The 17671-nt window shown below is 45.7% G+C and overlaps 1 protein-coding gene across 4 annotated transcripts in view; it reads left to right on the top strand.

The window, feature by feature from the left end:
* The first annotated feature begins 15485 nt into the window (after window positions 1–15485).
* The window catches only part of Tnpo3 (transportin 3), a 72119-nt gene continuing 69933 nt past the window's right edge, over window positions 15486–17671 (top strand). For 2 of the 4 annotated variants that reach the window (XM_021641283.2, XM_021641282.2), the window contains exon 1: window positions 15486–15965. In XM_021641283.2, coding sequence (XP_021496958.1) covers window positions 15846–15965 — 120 coding nt within the window. In that variant the 5' untranslated portion in view covers window positions 15486–15845. The remainder of the gene's footprint in view (window positions 15966–17671) is intronic. The other 2 variants (XM_060373900.1, XM_021641284.2) reach the window with 1 other exon arrangement.

Genomic DNA, 17671 nt, shown 5'->3' with positions numbered 1-17671 from the left:
GCAAGCCTCAACAGATACAAAAAAATTGAAATAATCTCTTGTATCTTATTAGGCCACCATGGATTAAAGCTGGATTTCAACAACAACAGAAACCCTACAAAATCATGGAAATCAAACAACTCTCTACTCAATGACCACTGGGTCAGGGAAGAAAAAAAGAAAGAAAGTAAAGAATTCCTAGAATTTTTATTTTTTTCATTTTTTGCTTTTTCGAGACAGGGTTTCTCTGTGTAGCCTTGGCTGTCCTGGACTTGCTTTTATAGACCAGGCTGGCCTTGAATTCACAGCAAACCACCTGCCTCTGCCACCCTGACTGCTGGGATTAAAAGCACATGCCACCACGCCTGGCTAAGACTTTCTAAAATTCAATGAAAATGAAGGCACAACATACCCAAACTTATGGGACACAGTGAAAGCAGTGCTAAAAGGAAAGTTCATAGCACTAAGTGCCTTCATAAAAAAATTGGAGAGATCTCACACTACCAATTTAAAAGCACACCTGAAAGCTCTAGAACAAAAAGAAGCAAACAAACCTAAGAGGAGTAAGTGGGAGGAAATAATCAAACTCAGAGCTGAAATCAATAAAGTAGAAACAAAGAACAATACAAAGAATCAACAAAACCAAGAACTGGTTCTTTGAGAAAATCAACAAGATAGACAAACCCTTAGCCAAACTAACTGAAAGGCAGAGAGACTATCCAAATTAACAAAAGCAAAAATGAAAAGGGAGACCTAACAACAGACATTGAGGAAATCCAAAGAAATACTAGGTCTTACTTCAAAAGTCTGTATTCTACAAAATTGGAAAATCTAAATGAAATGGATGATTTTCTTGATAGACTCCTCTTACCAAAGTTAAATCAAAATCAGGTAAAGTCTAAACAGTCCTATAACCCTGAAGGAAATAGAAGCAGTCATTAAAAGTCTACAAACAAACAAACAAGAAAAAAAGCCCAGGGCCTGATGGTTGCAGCCCAGAATTCTACCAGACTTCAAAGAAGAGCTAATACCAATACTCTTTAAACTATTCCACAACATACAAACAGAAGTCAGATTGCCAAACACATTCAATGGGGCACAGTCACCCTGATACTGATAAACAAGGACTCAACAAAGAAAGAGAATTTCAGGCCACTTTCCCTTATGAACACTTATGCAAAAATACTCACAAACTGAATCCAAGAACACATCAAAAACATCGTCCACTATGATCAAGTATGCTTCATTCCAGGAACCAGGGATGGTTATGTGTACATATATCCATTAATACAATCCACCATATAAACAGACTGAAGGAAAAAAAAACAAACCACATGATCATGCCATTAGATGCTGGAAAAGTCTTTGATAAAATCCAACATTGCTTCATGCTAAAAGTCTTGGAGAGATTAGGGATACAAGGCACAACACAATGCGTATATGGCCTAAACACAATAAAGGCAATCTACAGCAAACATACAGTCAACATCAATCAAATGAAGAGAAACCTAAATCAATTCCACTAAAATCAGAGTCAAGACAAGGTTTTCCTCTCTCTCAGCATCTATTCAATATAGTTCTTGAAGTCCTAGCTAGAGCAATAAGACAACTAAAGGAGATCAAGGAGACACAAATCAGAAAGGAAGAAGTCAAGTATCACTATTCACATATGATATAATAGTATAGATAAGTGATCCCTAAAATTCTACCAAGGAACTCCTACAGCTGATAAACACCTTTGGCAAAGTGGCTGGATACAAAACTAACTAAAAAACAAAACAAAACAAAAATCAGTAGCCCTCCTTTATACCAACAATAAACAGGTTGAGAAAGAAATTAGGGAAATAACACCCTTCACAATAGCCACAAATAATATAAAATATCTTGGTGTAACTCTAACCAAGCAAGTGAAAGACCTATATGACAAGAACTTCAAGTCTCTGAAGAAAGAAATTGACAATGATCTTAGAAGTTGGAAAGATCTCCTATGTTCATGGATCGGTAGGATAAATATAGTAAAAATGGCTATCCTACCAAAAGGATTCAATGCAATTCCCATAAAAATTCCAACACAACTCTTTACCGACCTTGAAAGAACAATTCTCACTTCATATGGAAAAATTAAAAACTCAAAATAGCCAAAACAATTCTGGACAATAACACATCTTCTAGAGGTATCTCCATCACTGATCTCAAGTTGTACTACAGAGCAATAGTAATAAAAATCGCATGGTACTGGCATAGAAACATACAGGCTGATCAATGGAATTGAATTCAAGACCCAGAAATAAATCCCCATATCTCTGGACACTCGATTTTTTGACAAAGTCAAAAGCAGACAATGGGGAGAAAAGCATCTTCAACAAATGGTGCTGGTCTAAGTGAATGGCTTGAAGTAGAAGAATGCAAATAGATCCGTATTGTCACCCTGCACAAAAGTCAAGTCCAAGTGGATCAAAGACCTCAGCACAAAGCCAGATACACTAAACCTAATAGAAGAAAAACTGGGGAAGAGCCTGGAATTCATTGGTACAGGAGACAACTTCCTGAACAGAACACCAACAGAACAGGCTAGAAGATCAACAATCAATAAATGGGACCTCATGACACTGAGAAGCTTCTGTAAGGCAAAGGACACTGTTATCAGAACAGAATGACAGCCTACAGACTGGGGAAAGTCTTCACTAACCCTACATCCAAAATATCCAAAATATATAAAGAGCTCAAGGGCTAATACCCAAAATATATAAAGAGCTCAAGAAATTAAACACCAACAAACCAAATAATCCAATTTAAAAATGGGGCACAGAGCTGAACAGAAAATTCTTAACAGAGGAATATTGAATGGCTGAGAAGCACTTAGAGAAATGTTCAACATCCTTAGTCATCAGGGAAATGTAAATTAAAATAACTCTGAGATTCCATCTTAAACTAGTCAGAATGGCTAAGATCAAAAACTCAAGTGACAGCACATGCTGTCGAGAAAGTGGAGAAAGGGGAACCTCCTTCATTGCTGGTGGGAGTGCAAATTTGTACAAACACATTGGAAATCAATCTAGCATTTTCTCAGAAAATTTGGAGTAGATTTACCTCAGCTATACCACTCCTGGGTATATGCCCAAAAGATGCTCAACCATACAGCAAGGACACTTGCCCAACTATGTTCATAGCAGCTTTATTCATAATAGCCTGAATCTGGAAACAACCTGGATGTTGCTCAACTGAAGAATGGATAAACGGTGGCACATTTACACAATGGAAAACTACTCAGCCATTTAAAATAGAGACATCATGAAATTTGCAGACAGACGGATGGAACTAGAAAAGATCATCCTGAGTGAGGTAACCCAGACCCAGAAAGCCACACATGGTATATACTCACTTATAGGTGGATATTAGACACAAATTACAGGATAGCTATGCTGCAATCCACAGACCCAAAGAAGCCAAGTAACAAGGAGGCTTCCCTTGGAGGGCCCAAGGGAAGATGCTGGAATCTCTCTCAGGAGGGGAAATAAAATAGACATTGGAAGTGGATGGAGGGAGGGAATTGAATGGAAGAGGGGGTGGAGAGGGAAACATGGGTGGATCAGAGGTGGGGGGCAGGGAAAGAAAACAGCAGTCAGTGGGGAGCATCCCTGGACACTGCCAGGCTCCTACGGGTGACCCTAGCTGAGACTCCTGGCTTAGGGGCATATGGAGGCTGAAGAGGCCACTTCCTGTAGCCAGGCATGACTTCCAGTGGAGGGGGCACAGCAACCCAACCACAAAACCTTCGACACAAAATGTGTCCTGCCTTGAGAAGTGCAGGGTTAAAGACAGAGCGGAGATCTAGAGAATGACAAAGCAGTCACTGGCCCCATTTTAGACCCAGCCCATGGGAGAGAGCCAACCCCTGTCACTATGAATGACCCTCTGCTGTGCTTGCAGCAGGAGCCTAGCATAACTGTCTTCTGAGAGGCCTCACCCAGCGGCTGACGGAAACAGATGTGGAGACCCGCAGCCAGACAGCAGCTGGATCTTGGAGAGTCCTGTGGAAGACTGGAGGGATAGACTGAAGGAGGATCAGGGACTCCACAAGACCTACAGAGTCAAAGACTGAACCAGCACCCAGTGAGGCGCGTGGGCTGGGCCTAGGCCCCTGCACACAGGCAGCAGGTGTGCAGCTGCTCTTCATGTGGGTCCCCTAACAATGGAGTAGGGGCTGTCTCTGCCTCTGTTGCCTGCCTTTGGGTCCCTTCCCCTGGCTGGCGGCCTTGTCTGGCCTCAGTGGGAGAAGATGCGCTTAGTCCTGCTAGGACTTGATGTGCCAGGGTGGGTTGGCACACATAGGGGTGCCCTCCCTTCTGTAAGGACAAAGGGAGGGGGAAGGGAGGAAGGGGTGTGAGGGTAAGGCTGGGAGGAGAAGGGGGCTGTGATCAGGATGTAAAGTGATTAAATAAATTAATGAGGGGGAAAAGCAAAAAAAAAAAAAAATCTGTGCTTTTTAAGGAACCAAAATTCTGAACTCACTACACCTCAGAATGAGAAAAAGTGAAAGAAAGACAGCCCCTTACAGGCTTAAATATTCTCCACTGTTCAGATGAATTATCATGTGCACTCCTGTGGCACCTTCCCTTCCTGCAAAAAGAAGCTGTATTTGGATACCTCTACACATAAACGCTGGCCTTGCCCAGTCGTGTTCTGATAATTCCAGTTCCGCCCGCCTCCTTACGCTTGGACACATCTAAACAAATAGTGTGAGCTAACAGGGGAGCTCCTGCGTGTTCACGGGGGTTGCCGGAGGGACTGGGTTCAGGCAGATCGGGGGTCTTGCTGCTTCCCCACGAGTGCCTGCAGTTTGTTTATAATCTCTCAACAGTTATTTCATGATGAAAAGGAAAGAGCACACCGCAGGGAACTCGCAAGCTCACAGGATGAAAATGTGCTTCAAATGCCCTTCACCCACTCTGAACTCTGACAGGCACAGGGTATTCGGCTGAATGGAACACTTTAGAGGATTGGGGAGACGCCCCGGTCAGCCAGGTATCTGCCCCACAGACACGGGGCTCAAGTTTGGGTTTCCAGCACTGGTGTGAAGCACTGGGGCACTCATGTCTACCGCTGGCGGTGAGGAGGCTGTGAGGTCCACGGGCAGAGGCCTGGCACACACAGCCAGCCAGTCTCACGGACCATTGAGCTCCAAGCTCAGAGAGTGCCCCTATCTTGGAAAATAAGGTAGAGAGCAAGTGAGGAAATTGCCTTCTCCATCCATGCAGACATGTGCAAACACGTACAGTCACACATATATAGCGAGGGAGAAACACAGACGGTTTGAACACTTGGGAGACCGAGGCAGGAGGATTTCTGTAAACTGGAAGCCAGCATGGATGTGAAATAACTCTATAGGCCTGCCAGTGCTGCAGAGTTAATACTCAGAAACCAAACGGACCACCAGACTAAACCAAACCCCACATCTGGGGTTGGAAGTTATGGGGAAGCGATGGCTTTGCTGGCCACCACAGCCTTGTTTCCTGCTCAGCCCTGTGTGCCAGAGCTGTGGTCAGACCGAGCCGAGGAGGCGGCCTCTCCATTAGCACCGCCCTGCCAGGCAGTCGAGGGGCTCCCGCTCTTTTCTAAGTTCACTTTACACCCTGACCACATCACCATCTCCTCCCAGCCCCCACACCCACCCCTCACCTCTCCCCTTCCTCCTCTCTCCTCCTCAAAGAAGGGGGAGGTCCCATGGGTACCAACCCACCCTGGCACATCAAGTCCTAGCAGGACTAAGCGCATCTTCTCCCACTGAGGCCAGACAAGGCCGCCAGCCAGGGGAAGGGACCCAAAGGCAGGCAACAGAGGCAGAGACAGCCCCTACTCCATTGTTAGGGGACCCACATGATGACCAGGCTGCGCATCTGCTCATGTGTGCAGGGGTCCAGCCCACGCATGCTGGTTGGTTGGTGGTTTAGTCTCTGTGAGCCTGCATGGGCCCAGGTTAGTTGACTCTCTTGGTCTCTTTGTGGAGTCCTTGACCTCCCCAGCTCCCTCAGTGGCTCCCCCAAATCTTCCCTAGGACTCGTTGAGCTCTGTCTAATGTTTGGCTGTGGGTCTCTGCATCTGTTTCCAGCAGCTGCTGGATGGAGCCTCTCAGAGGAGTTATGCTAGGCCCCTGCTGCAAGCACAGAAGAGTGACACTAGTGTCAGGGACTGGTTCCCCCCATGGGCTGGGTCTCAAGTAGGGCCGGGCCTTGCTTGGCAGTTCTCCCAATCTTTGCTCTGTCTTTGTCCCTACATGTCTGCTGGCCCAAGTGTCATGGCTAGAACTAGTGCGAGGGCTGGTGCCGATGCGCTCAGATCCTTAAAGCAACCCTGTTCTCAGAGAAACAGAAAGTCGTTGACTCATCCCCCCATGCCCCACCCCCACCCCTAGTTCATGCCAAAGACCATCATTCGCCAGCCTTGCTGCTTGGGCAACAGTTTGACCCTTAGCACACCCTGAAGTGACTAGGTGAAGTGTTAGTACATTGAATGTAGCAGGAATTGTACAAACTAATCTTGAGGACGAGGAGCATGTAGTTCAATGTTAGAGTGCTGACCTAGTGTCTGAGGTCCTGGCTTCAGTTCCCAAGTGCCATAAAAATAAACAACGAATCTTTAGAGAAAGCCACTCTCCTGAACTTTGCATGTTTTTTCTCTTCTATTTTCCTGGGTTCTCTGTAGTGTTTTGTTTTTTTGTTTTTTTCTTAAAATGAATTCCATCTTGTTCATAATCAAAAGACACCAGCGGACCTGTGCCTCTCCGCTCAGCATTTCACAAAGTTATCCCTCAGCAAGGCTGCCTCTCACTGACCGACTGAAGGCTGAGCTCTGTGCTCTTACAGACATTCACAGTCCTTGTTTAACCCCCCCCCCCGTTCCTCCCATCAGCTTCAGTTTGCAAGGGAAACGTGAGGGAAGCTGGCTGTGACTCGGGTGCCTCTGAGCTGGAAAGCCAAGAAAGGCATGTGCCACCATGCTCCACTTCTCCTTTTATAAAAAGGATTTACTTTTTATGTGTGTGAATGTTTTGCCTGCTTACACATACACACACGTACTGCTGTTATTGGAAGCTCACCAAAGATGACCACCCAGAGACAGTTTATGGCTAATTGAAAGTCTTTATTCTCCTGGGCATGGTGGTGCACACTTGTATTCCCAGGACTGGGGGAGGCAGGGGCAGGTGGATCTCTGTGAGTTTGAGGCCAGCCTGGTCTACATAGTGAGTTCCAGGACAGTCAGGGCTACATAGGGAGACCCTGTCTCAAAACAGAACAAAACAACAAAAACAAACAAACAAAAAATAAAAAAGAAAGACTTTATTTCAGTGGCTGGGACACACTCAGGAATTTGGGCCTTAAGTGAAGTTCCCATCAAGGGTCCCTAATTAAGGGGCCTTTAAAGGCAAAAATAGCATCCTGTTATCTCTGCTGCAGGGGAGCTTTGCACAAGCAGGAAGTTTAACAGAAGCTAAGATAAGCAATTAGCTGGACGGGTTTCTGCACAAAAAGTTAGATAAGTTACCTAGGGCATCTTGAACTTTGGTTTCTAGAATAGAGTTGGGACTCTCCATCAGGGAGATCAAATTCTGGTTAAACTTGAAATGGCCTCAACAAGCATACAAGATGGAGGAACCTCTGCACTGTATTGTCCTGTCACACCATGTGTGTGCATGGTGCTCCTAGAGGTCGGAAGAGGTGGTCAGATCCCTTGGCAATGGAGGAACAATGGTCATGAGCAGTCATTTGGGTTCTGGTCCTCTGCAAGAGCAGCAAGTGCCCTTAATGGTGAGCCATCTCCCCAGTCCTAATACTTATAATTGAAACCTTACTTTGAAGGATTCCCACTGTGAGTCCTGAGAGGAAGGCAGTTCTTCCATGAGCTGGAACAAGAAACTATCACCCCTGAACCTCAAAACCCTGGTACCCAAAGTTTCTGCCAGGACTTTCCTAACACAGGCACAACTGATGCTGTCCTGACAGTGCCTGCCATGTGACCAAACAGGATTTCATTTCCTCTTGGAAATTCCTCCGAATTCCACTTGGAACACTACCCCAAAGTTTCCACCCTTCAGTCGTGGGCTGGACTTCCCAGGAAGGGCCAGCTTCAGTCCTGAGCCTGTGTAGGGTTATCCTTGAGTCACCTCGGTGCCGTAACCAAGATGTTGCTCACCTTGAAGTTTTGAAGCCTAAACCAACAACTTGAGACAAGGGCCGAGCACATTCCTTACAACACCACACCATCTCATGTGAGCAGAGCACATTGGCAACTGAGATACACGACCACGCATCATCAAACAATAAGACCCGAGAACGTGCTCTCCCCTTGACTTCCCCCTTTTCTTTCTGCTCTTGTCTCAGCCAGGGTTCTCTAGAGGAATAAAACGGATGGAGTGAATATATTGTAGGTTGTCTTTTGCTACTTTGTGGGTTCTTTTTTCTCCACCCTTTATTCCTCTGGTTTCACCCCCAATCACTACGTCGGAGAGAAAGAAGGACACAGGGGAAAGATATAGACAACCTGAATCTAATTTATTCTTGTTTCTTCTTTGAGCATGACTGCTAACAAACTGCAAGCAACCCACCCTGAATGACCAACAAGCCCCAACCCCGCCTAGCGGGCCCTAGCACTTACATACCCTCTGAAAAGTTCCCAGAATTCCAAACGTCACACAACTGCAGAAATTACCTGCAGCTGGCAAAACAATGCCTCTTAGAGCATGAGGCAAATCATAATCAGCTGTTGCGGACAGTCTGAAACAGGCCCATATCCCCATAACTGGGATTAAAACAAAAACATAGTCTTATATTTGTTTTTTGTTTCATTTTGGTTTTTTGGTTTTTGGTTTTTTGAGACAGGGTTTCTCTGTGTAGCCTTGGCTGTCATGGACATTCTCTGTAGACCAGGCTGGTCTTGAATTCATAGAGATCTGCCTGCCTCTGCCTTCCCAAGTGCTGAGATTACTGGTGCTCCTGGCTATCAGTGTTTAAAAAATCAAAACAAAAACAAAATTCCAGAATTCTCACTACAATACATACCTATATAATCCCATATATGTGGATTTATTAGAGTGGCTTCCAGGCTTCGTTCTAGCTAGTCCATTACGGCTGCCTACCAACAGAAGGCCAAGAATCAAGTGTTGTTCATCCCGTGAGGCTGGGTCTCTCAGCTGGTCTTCAGAACATGCCAGAATCCTGAAGCAGTCAGCTCTAAGCCCAGTGAGAGTGCGGGCAAGCAGGCAAAGAGCAAAAGCTTCTTTCTTCCATGTCCTGGGATAGGCTGCCAGCACAAAGTATGGCCCTCATAAAGATGGATCTTCCTGTCTCCACGATCAGGGTTAAAGGTGGTCCTCCCACTTCAAATGCTTCAATCGAGAAATCTCCCTCACAGGTGCACTCAGCTGTTTGGGTTTGGTTAAATCCAGTGGTAGTGATGGTGACAACCAACAGCCCTGTCACCACCGCGTACATCCTTTCAAGACAGGATCTCATATATCCCAGCGGTCTACACTGCCGAGGAGAACCCTGAACTGCTGACCTTCCTGGCTCCATCTACTGTAAGAGTGCAGAGCTGAAGGCTCTCCATCGGTTACCTGCTGATGGGCACTGAGGATGTCTCTGATTTGGTTCAATAGGGCAATCACACTGGAGCAAACATTCTTATGTACACACATAGTTTTTTTTTTTTTTATTTCTCAAAAAGCTAAAAATAAATTTACCATATGAGCCAGCTACACCACCCCTTGTTCTATGCACAGAGGACTTGACATCCTGCTCCGAAGACACGATGCAGCCACATTCATCACTGCTCCATTTGCAGTAGCTGGGACACAGAAACAACTTAAACGTCTGGATGATTATACGTCCGGATGAACGGATAATGAAAATGTGATACACATACGCTATGTTTCGATACCTCTCAACTATAAAAATGAAATCATGAAAGCTGTAGATAAATCAACGGAACTAGAACATACACATTGACTGATATAATCCAGCTCAGAAAGACAAATGCTGCATGTTCTCTCTCATGCTCCAAACTCCAAATTTTCAGGTGTGAATATACAACATGGATAACCACAAAAATGAGGGAAAGAAAAAGATACAATGGAGGGTGGGCCCAGAGAGGGGAATAGCAGAATACAGGTGATATGAAGGGGGGATGGGAAAAATGGGGGAGGGCTTTAATTGGAGAAAGGAGTGGAAGGGGAAAATAACAAGGATGTTTTGAAAACCTCATGAGGAAGCCTATTGTTTAACTAACTAAAATTACATATAATACATGTAACTGTATGTGTATACACATATAATCTAAATGAAGTTAGGCTAACAGTGCTTGCCCCAAGAGTCAAAGACTATCGAACGAAACCCAGCATCAGGAGCTGTTGGTCAGGGGAGTCCAAGGGACTCCCCAAACAATGTAGGCTATTGCTATTGGCCGTGGCTGCCTCTCAGGGGCTGGAGGTCTCTATCTCTAAATACACCACGCACTTAGGATGCAGGACTCAGAGGCCTCAGTCTGGATCTGACCTGGAAGCCTCCTCTCTGCGGACAAGCTTTCAGAGAAGTGGAGGATGCCACGCAAGCTGCCAAAGGGAAGCTACAGTGCTGCACAACTTTGATGCCTCTAGTCCACAGCAGTGGTCAGCAAGCCACCCTGTTCCTGAGCGTGCAATAGTGGCATTTGTGTTTTGGTGGTAACCAACAGCGGTCTAATTGGATTTATGGCCTTTTAAGCATGAGGGAAATCATGTCTGGTCCTGGAAATCTAGTCAACCTCCCAGGACTGGGGAGGTCATGGATTCAGAGGAAAGCCTGCTACTGCCGCCATCTTAGTAACTCTTTTATTGCTATAACAAGAAACCATGACAAGACAATTTATTGGGGCTCATGGTTCCAGAGGGATAGAGTCCATGATCATCACGGCAGGAAGCTAGCATCAGGCAGGCCTGGTGCTGGAGCAATAGCTGAGAGCTTTTATCTCGATCTAGAAGCAGGAAGAGAGAGAGCTGCCTGGGAATGGCATGGACTTTGAAACGGCAAAGCCTTTCTCCATGACATCTCTCCTCTAACAAAGTCACATTTCTGCTGTTTCCCAAGCAGTTCTGCCAACGGGGGACCACGCACTCAAACCTCTGAGTCGGGGCCATTCTCATCCAAACCAGCACAGTTGCTTTACTAAGTGAACATACATAACTGTATTCTAAATATCCAGGTGCAATGGCACACACCTGAAATCCCAGCAATTAGTGAGGCAGAAACAGGTCTCCATGAGTTCAAGGCCAGCCTGGTCTACAAAGCAAGTCCAGGACTTCACAGAGAAACCTTGTCTTAAAAAAACAAAAAACAGAACAGCAACAACAAAACAACAGAGTAGATTCTAAATGGTTACCCTTTTACCTACAGAAAAGTGTAGCTCTCATCCCTCATCAAAGAAGCTTCCCTTTGCAACAGGCAGGGGCCAATACAGAAAAGAACAAGTGGTCAAATTGTGGAGAACAACTGACCGTGGCTTCTCAGGCCCAGGGATACATCCACAACACAATGCCTGCACCTGAGGCTCGGAGAACACCCCAGAAGAAGAAAGAGTGTAAGCGCCAAGGACCAGCACATCTGTGGTGAGACTGTGTCTCCTAAAAATACAGGGGCGCGCCACCTCCAACACAGCACCAACATGGCTGCCTAAGGCCGAACGAGGATGACACCAACAGAGGCACTGACACAGAAGGGGGCAATCTCACAGGGCCCCACCCCCAGACAAAGAACTACAGGTAACCAAGAAACAACGAGAGCGGCAGAAATAGGCTTCCCCAGGGAGGAGCCCTCTCACTGGTTATCAAACACCAACTGATCCGCCCTGAGATCAAATGCATACAAGTAGTAAATGGAGTGAGCAAGTTGTGCTTATGAATTTAGTCATATATATATGTATGTATATATCATAGATACACACACACATACATATAAAACAAAGAAAAAGGGACCATGGGTTTGAGAGGGAGCCAGGGAGGGAGCTGGGTGAGATTCCCTTTTACAGGCAGCATGGGCTTGTGGATTTGTTATTCAATAATTTTTTTCAGACAGGGTTTCAGATAGCCCAGGCTAACCTTGAACACATGCTACGTAGTTGATGATAATCTTGAACTTCTGATCCTCCTGCCTTTACCTGTCTAGTGGTAGGATTACAGGCATTCAGTACCAGGCCTGGGTTATGTAGTTCTTTGGACAGAATCCAGGGCCTCATTCATCCTAGGCAGGCATTCTACCCCTGAGCTGGATCCCCAGCCCTTGTCTTCAACTTTTATTTCTGTTTTTGTTGCAGTCAGCCTGACTTTTTGGTTTTGTTTTATTTTTGAGACAGGCTTTCTCTACATAACCCTGGCTATCCTGAAACTCGCTATATAAAGCAGGATGATATCAAACTTACAGCAATCCTCCTGCCTCTGCCTGAAGAGTGCTGAGATTAAAGTTATCAAGGCTGATTTATTTAATACGATTACAGGGTTTCTCTGTGTAGCCCTGGCTGTCCTGGAACTCACTCTGTAGATCAGGTTTGCCTCAAACTCAGAGATCTGCCTGCCTCTGCCTCCCAAGTGTTGGAATAAAAGGCATGTATCACCATCATCTGGCTTACTATGATTTTTAAAAGACATTCCTGTAATCTCTTCACCCCTCTCAGCTCTCTGTAACCTATTTATAAATGTATGAAGTATGATGTATGAGTTGAAATTCATATTAGTAATTATGATTAGACTGGAATTTAAGTAAAATCTTGCAATTTCCCTAGCCACAACTCCAGGTGAAATTAGGGGTAGTCAGAGATGAAACTGACATATTCTCAAAGTCCACTGACATTTACTACACTCTAATCCTGTGTAAAGACAGAAATATGTCAGTCCATGTTAATGGCGTAACTCACTCCTGACAGGGGGACTCCATGGAGCCACAGCTTGCTATTTAAGTGGAGCTCCATTGGAAGTCATGTGTGTCATCCTGGGATAGACAGACCTAAGCTTGATGACAATCCCTGTGACAGCACTCAGGGAACTGAGCAGCATGTCTGACATCCTTCTTCTCCTTCTACTAAAAGTAACAGTGTCTATGTTTCAGAAAGCCAAGCTTTCTTCTCCCTGCATCTTGTAACTACAGTCATCAGCACATCCAAATCCACTCTCCTAAATTTATCTTGCATTTCATCATCTCCATCTCTAATTGCCTACATCATGCCACTATGGCTCCTCAACAGGATTACTGCGGCATCTTATTATTTTTGTCTTTGTCCAAGACATTTGGTGTTGTAAGCTAGAATGATTTAAGAGACATCTCTAAGGAGCTAAAAAGACAGCCACTTCAAACAGTTTCTGTTCACCTACCATATCTTTTGCAATCTTTTGAGGACACAAAGATTTGTGAGGTATTGTTTCGCTAAGCATCAAATTTTTCTTCCAGCTGGTGTGAACTCTTTCAGTCTATAGACTCTGTAGAATACAATTTCCTCTTCCTAACATAAAATTTATGTTAATAAATTTTAACATTTATTGCCTTTAACTGGAAATAAACTTTTTTTTTTTTTGAGACAGGGTTTCTCTGTATAGTCTTGGCTGTTCTAGACTCACTTTGTAACCAGGCTGGCCTCAAACTCACAGAGCTCTGTCTCCCCAAGTGCTAGGATTACAGGCACACACTGAGGGACCAACTGGGAATGAGAAACAACTGTGATTATTTGAATTGAAGCCAGGTGCAGAGAGCTCTTGAAGGGCGGGGGTGAACTATTCTGAGAAATAACCAGCTGTAAACTATCTATAACCAGCTGTAAATTATAGTTTAAATATTTATAAATAAATATTATAATATAGTTATAAATTAATATTTATAAATAAATATTAATTTATAAATGTATATTTATATACATTTATAAATTTATATAAATTTATAAATAATTACAAATATAGCAAAAGTGACCTGATTTTCAGGTATAAAAACCTTGTGCTTTGCATGTCCAGGGTCGTCTCCTGTCTTTGGAGGGGTGACCCTATCGCGATAGCAATAAAACCTCTTGCTTTTGCATCGAGCTGTGGTCTGTGAGAGTTCCTGGGAAGGGCGTGATCCTGAGCAGTGAGACTCCAGGTCTTACAACATCACTGGGTCCAGTCACTGAAATACTTATCTTAGTTTTCTATTCATCTATTAGTCCAGTCTTAGTTTAAAAAACTTAAGAGACAGGGTATCATAAATCCCAGATTGGCCTCAGACTTACTAAGTACCCAAGAATGACCACGAATTTCTGATCTCGTCTCTCACTCTAGAGGGCTGGCATGACTGCTGTGTGTCACCACTCCTTTTATGTTGTGTGGGGCTCAAAGCCAGGGCTTTGTGCATGCTACCAACTGAGTGACAGCCAGCCCAGGGCTCAGTAATCCCTCTATTTATTTTTACTTTATGCGAATGAGTGTTTTGCATGTATGTATGCGCACCATGTGCATGCCTGATGCCTGGGGAGGTCAGAAGAGGGTCCTGGAATTGGAGTTACAGACCCTTGTTCACCACGAGTGCAGGAACCAAACTGAGGTCTTCCGCAAGAGCAACGTAAACTCTTAACTGCTGTGCCATCTCTCCAACGCCTGAAGTTTTTAGTTTTGACCAAGCCCAAACTAAAAGCGCATTTTCTTTCTGACTGGTTTTGGTAGCATAGCTAAGGAGTCATTGCCTAACCCAAGGTCATGACCATACACCTGTTTTCATCCAAGAGCGTTAATTTTTTTTTTCTTTCTTCGAAACAGAGTTTCTCTGTGTAGTCTTGGCTGTCCTGGAACTCACTGTGTAGACCAGACCGGCCTCTGAGATCCGCCTGCCTCTGCCACTCCGGTGCAGGGATTAAAGGCATGTGTCACACCCCTCACCTCCCCCACCCTCGAACCCCAGCTCAAATTCCTACTTTAAGAAATCTTATGACTAGCAGCGTGGTGGTGGCGCACCCTGGCTGTCCTGTGACTTACTCCGTAGACCAGGGGCCTTCAAACTCGGAGACCAGCCTGCCTCTGCCTCCCGGGAGCTGGATTAAAGGTGTGCGCCCCCACCATCTGGCTGTTCGGTTTTTAAAGACGGCTTCACGCAGCAGAGGCTGGTCTCGATTTCCTCCTGTGGCTCATTTAATAGGACGGTAGAGACAGTTGAACTAAGGATGTTTCTCAAACGCCCACAGGGCGCAGAGAGCAGTGCTGGGGAGAGGGGTGAGTGTGCGGGAGCCCGGAGGAAAGACTTCGGATTCGTTGCCGATGAGATATTATTCAGCCAGGGACGTGGCACACGCCACTCTTGGAGCTAAGAGACCTACAGACCTGGGGAACTACCTCGCACCTGCTCGCCCTCGCTCGCACAGGTCCGTCGCGTCACTTCCGGGAGGGGGCGGGAGGAACAAGAGGAGGTGTGCCGGGAGGGAGGCAGATTGTGGCGCACCAGACGGAAGTGTGCCAAAGTGTACGGGCGGCCGCTTCCGGTCTGCTGAGGCTCCGCTTGGGCGCGTTGCGTGGTTTGTGTCGCGCGGAGGTAGGCCTCTGTGAGCAGGGCGGGAGGTGAGGAAGCCGGAGACCGCGTCCGACTCCACAGTCCAGATTCCAGCGGGAGCGCGCGACAGAAAGGAGCCAGGAACCTCGAAACGACGTGTCCGCTGTTTCCGAGGGGGCAACTTCCACGAGGAACTCCCCTTCCCTGGTAACGGCCAGAAAGGAGGAGATGGCGCCAGTCAGGGAGCGGCTGTGGCCCAGGCAGTGAGGGAAGCTTAAGGCGGAGCGAGCGGGAAGCGTCGGGAGAAGTGTCGGAGCCCTCGCTGCCATCGCCGCGGCCGCCGCCATGGAAGGAGCCAAGCCGACGTTGCAGCTCGTGTACCAGGCGGTGCAGGCGCTCTACCACGACCCAGATCCCAGCGGCAAGGAGCGCGCCTCGTTTTGGCTTGGGGAGCTGCAACGTTCGGTGAGGGGCCCGGAGAGGCCGTTCTGCGCCGCGGGGCCAGGGCCCAGGGGGGTCTCGGCTTGAGCAGAGAGCCGCGGCCGGGCGGTTGGCCTTGGGAGCTCCTCTTTCCGAAGGAGCTGTGGGTGGGGCCGCGCAGTCCCATCTCTGCTGCCTTTCGTGAACTGGTGGCAACTGTCCGGGCACGAGCTGGCCCTTTCCCTGTCTCGTAGAATCCGTTTTGTGGTTCTGTACCTCTCGCTTGTGGCTTGTATCCAGCGCCCCTTTAAGTTCCACTATCGCTTTAGCTGTTTTTAAGGCCATGCTTCTCTTTCTCTTCTTCCACCTAAGCCAGCCCCACCTCTCACGTAGGATGCTTTGGATGCACCTTCCGTACCCAAGGGTTGCATCTGGCAGTGCCTTCCCTGTGGTAGCCTTACACCTCAGTGTTCTTTGCCGGTTTTCATTCGAAATTTCTCAGGCCTCTAGATCCGTATTCGTAAGACTTTCTTTCCCCCTCGCTTTGGAGTGGAACATAATCTAAAGAGTAATTATGGTTTCAGGAAATCTTTGGAGTTCTTTTGTTTTATATTGGATTCTTGCCTTATTTCTTCTACTGGTACGTTTTATTTGTAAGATGGGTATCCTAACTCCTTCAATTAACACATATAGTTATGCGACCATGTGGTGGAGCGTTTGTGTTTATGTTTATTGTATTTCCTTATGTTTAAATTTTTTGGTTCATGTATTTCATTTTTGACTCACATTTTAAATTTTCTCCCCTGATTTTCACACTCATTTTTGCTATGTTTCATTTTTATGAGTTTTTATAGCTGGTGATTTTGCTGACAGTGTTAAGGTTTTAGTCTATAAACTTTGAAATTCTTTGAAAACTGAGGAGGCTCGTACAGACTGACCAAACACTCGCCTTTCTGCCTGCCTTTCTTTCTCTCTCTCTCTCTTTCTTTTTTCTTGTGTGTGGTGCTGGGGATCCAGTTCAACCTACTCCCCTACCTCTCCCTTCTCCCTTTATTTTTGTATTCATACTCAGAAGCATATTTTTGTTTGGTCTCCCTTCACTTTTATCTGTTTAGCTCATAAGTCCCTAGGTTGCAAGTATATAATTAAAAATATTTTTGATCATTACATGTAAATGTGAGACCCGAGTTCTTGTTTATAGGAAGACAAATAAGATTTTGCTAGATGTGGCGGTGTACTCCTTCAATCCCAGCACATGGGCGACGGCAGAGGCAGGCTGTTCTCTGAGTTCCAGGACAGCTTGGTCTACACGGGAAAATTCGTTGTAGGCTCCCCATGTAGGCCTCACATAGTTTTTAGTTCTGCAGTCAAGGGATTACAGTTCCCTGATCTTCTACAGTTTTCTAAAACGTAAATAACCTATCAAATCACCGCTTCCTTGCTAAATCTATTAATTGTGTTTTAAATCAGTACCAGAGTGCTAATCATGGACAAACAACTTCTAGGTGTTGGTAATTGGAATCAAAGCGACAAATGTGCTGACCACATAGTATCCTCATGATGATGAAGAGTTTAGTGTTCGCAAGAGCTTAAAGAAGTTCTTCAACATGGAGCTTAAAACTCTTGCTAGCATTTACTTAGATTTAGTCCTCCTTTACTTCCCATTCTACTGCTGCATCTTTTGATCATCACGGAATCTCAACAGGAAGATGTGAAGGAGTTGACAGAATAATTAGCAGAGATTGTTTTCT

Source organism: Meriones unguiculatus, chromosome 21, assembly GCF_030254825.1.
Source record: "Meriones unguiculatus strain TT.TT164.6M chromosome 21, Bangor_MerUng_6.1, whole genome shotgun sequence".
Taxonomy (NCBI): domain Eukaryota; kingdom Metazoa; phylum Chordata; class Mammalia; order Rodentia; family Muridae; genus Meriones; species Meriones unguiculatus.
Note: the sequence above shows the minus strand (reverse complement) of the source record. Positions and strands in the feature narration are given on the sequence as shown.